Source organism: Penaeus monodon, chromosome 16, assembly GCF_015228065.2.
Source record: "Penaeus monodon isolate SGIC_2016 chromosome 16, NSTDA_Pmon_1, whole genome shotgun sequence".
NCBI classification, from domain to species: domain Eukaryota; kingdom Metazoa; phylum Arthropoda; class Malacostraca; order Decapoda; family Penaeidae; genus Penaeus; species Penaeus monodon.
The window spans coordinates 45,098,195-45,099,743 of record NC_051401.1 but is presented as its reverse complement, the minus strand read 5'-3'; the positions used below and the strand labels follow the sequence as shown (position 1 = coordinate 45,099,743).

The following is a 1,549-nucleotide window of genomic DNA, read 5'->3' as shown; positions in this document are numbered from 1 at the left end:
CAAAAATGCGAGGGTGTGTCTCCCCAAGACGGGGTGTAATACGGCATTAATTGCTCTCTGGAAGGTGGAAGGAGCAGTAGCCAGGCCAAAAGGCATTCTCTTGAACTGAAAAAGACGGTAACCATCAGTAAATGCAGTCTTTTGTCGATCACCTTTATTGACCTCCACTGTCCAATAGGCAGATTTGGCATCTAAAGCAGTGAACCAATGAGTGCCTGCTAGTCTGTCTATAGTTTCTTGGCATCTAAAGCAGTGAACCAATGAGTGCCTGCTAGTCTGTCTATAGTTTCATCAAGCCTAGGCATTGGGTAAGAGTCGGCTCTCGTAATCTTGTTAAGGTTACGAAAGTCTATACAAAACCTTATTCCTCCATCTTTCTTCCGCACCAGGACCACAGGAGAGAGCCATGGTGAGGTAGAAGGCTCGATTATACCCTCGCGCAACATTGCTTCGCATTCTTGCCGTATGGTGTCTCGTGCACTTTCTGGAAGCCTCCACTGTCGGGTACGGATGGGCCCATCTGAAGTTATGATATTGTGGTTAATGTCTGGATACACCCTAGAGGGGCATCCTCATCAAAGAGATTAGAATGCCTCTCCAAGACCTTAAATAACATCTCACGTCTCACTGTTCCTAGATGTTCCAGGCTCTCCTTTGGAATTATTCCCTTCACCCCAGAAGGAGTCTCAATATTATACACATCCATGCTTACCGGTGGAAAGATATCAAAGTCGTTGTGTGAATAGCCAAAGTCACCAATACCATAGTGTTCATCAAATTCATCAGTGAAGTCCTCCCAAGTCACAGTATCACTATGTTCAGCACCACCTGGAATGTTGACCAAGTCATTATTTGAATAAACATTATCAATCCCTGATACACTGGCCAAACTCATTCCCACTGGCAGGGTGACTGAACGAGTCTTATCATTGATTATCCATACCAAAGCACTATCATCATTCACAGTTACTATACTTCTGGGAACCAATACCCTTGCAGTCTTTCCTTGCACAAATCCACATGGATTAGCGAATTCCTTGGGCACCTTTGTCTTCACAAAACATCCCGACTTGGGTGGACAAATCATGGTATACATCACTGACAACACAGAACTCTGTTGTTCAAGTACATATTGGGGTTGTTTACATGTGGAATTTATAATTCTGATACCCAGAGAAGTAAGATCGGAAAACCAAAAGGGCACTTTTACATCATCAAAAGACATGTAATTCCCAGGCGGGGGTGGTTGGCAACAAACTGAAAGTTGAACCTACGAACAAAATCTATGCCTAGCAACACGTCCCCTGGGAATGTTATATCTTCAAAAACTATCACTGGGTGGATACACTGCACACCGTCCTCTATGGAAAAATGTAGACTTGTTTCCCCTGACCACTAAATATGGCACCTGAAGCACCCTTAAATGTCCGTCCAGTTGGGGTAATTGACTGGATATTCAGCCTTCTACTCGCACTCTCGCTTATGATAGTGACCTCTGAACCAGTGTCTAAGAAACAAGTACACAATATACCATTTACATGCATCTGAA

The 1,549-nt window shown here is 43.8% G+C and overlaps 1 protein-coding gene across 1 annotated transcript; it reads right to left on the bottom strand.

Moving 5' to 3' along the window:
- Nucleotides 1–18: 18 nt before the first annotated feature.
- Nucleotides 19–1,292, bottom strand: LOC119583155. The gene is made up of 2 exons (XM_037931662.1): nt 713–1,292; nt 19–520 (listed from the first exon to the last, which is right to left on the bottom strand). The coding sequence occupies exons 1-2, from the start codon at nt 1,223–1,225 to the stop codon at nt 428–430; spliced, it is 606 nt and encodes a 201-aa protein (XP_037787590.1). The 5' UTR covers nt 1,226–1,292; the 3' UTR covers nt 19–427.
- Between the last annotated feature and the right edge of the window lie 257 nt (nt 1,293–1,549).

Excerpts from the sequence above, each read along its gene's own strand:
- LOC119583155 (XM_037931662.1), bottom strand. The coding sequence starts at position 1,225 with ATGTCTTTTGATGATGTAAAAGTGCCCTTTTGGTTTTCCGATCTTACT. Across the intron at positions 521-712 it reads ACTTTGATATCTTTCCACCG|ATGGGCCCATCCGTACCCGA; the intron begins GTAAGCATGGAT and ends TCATAACTTCAG.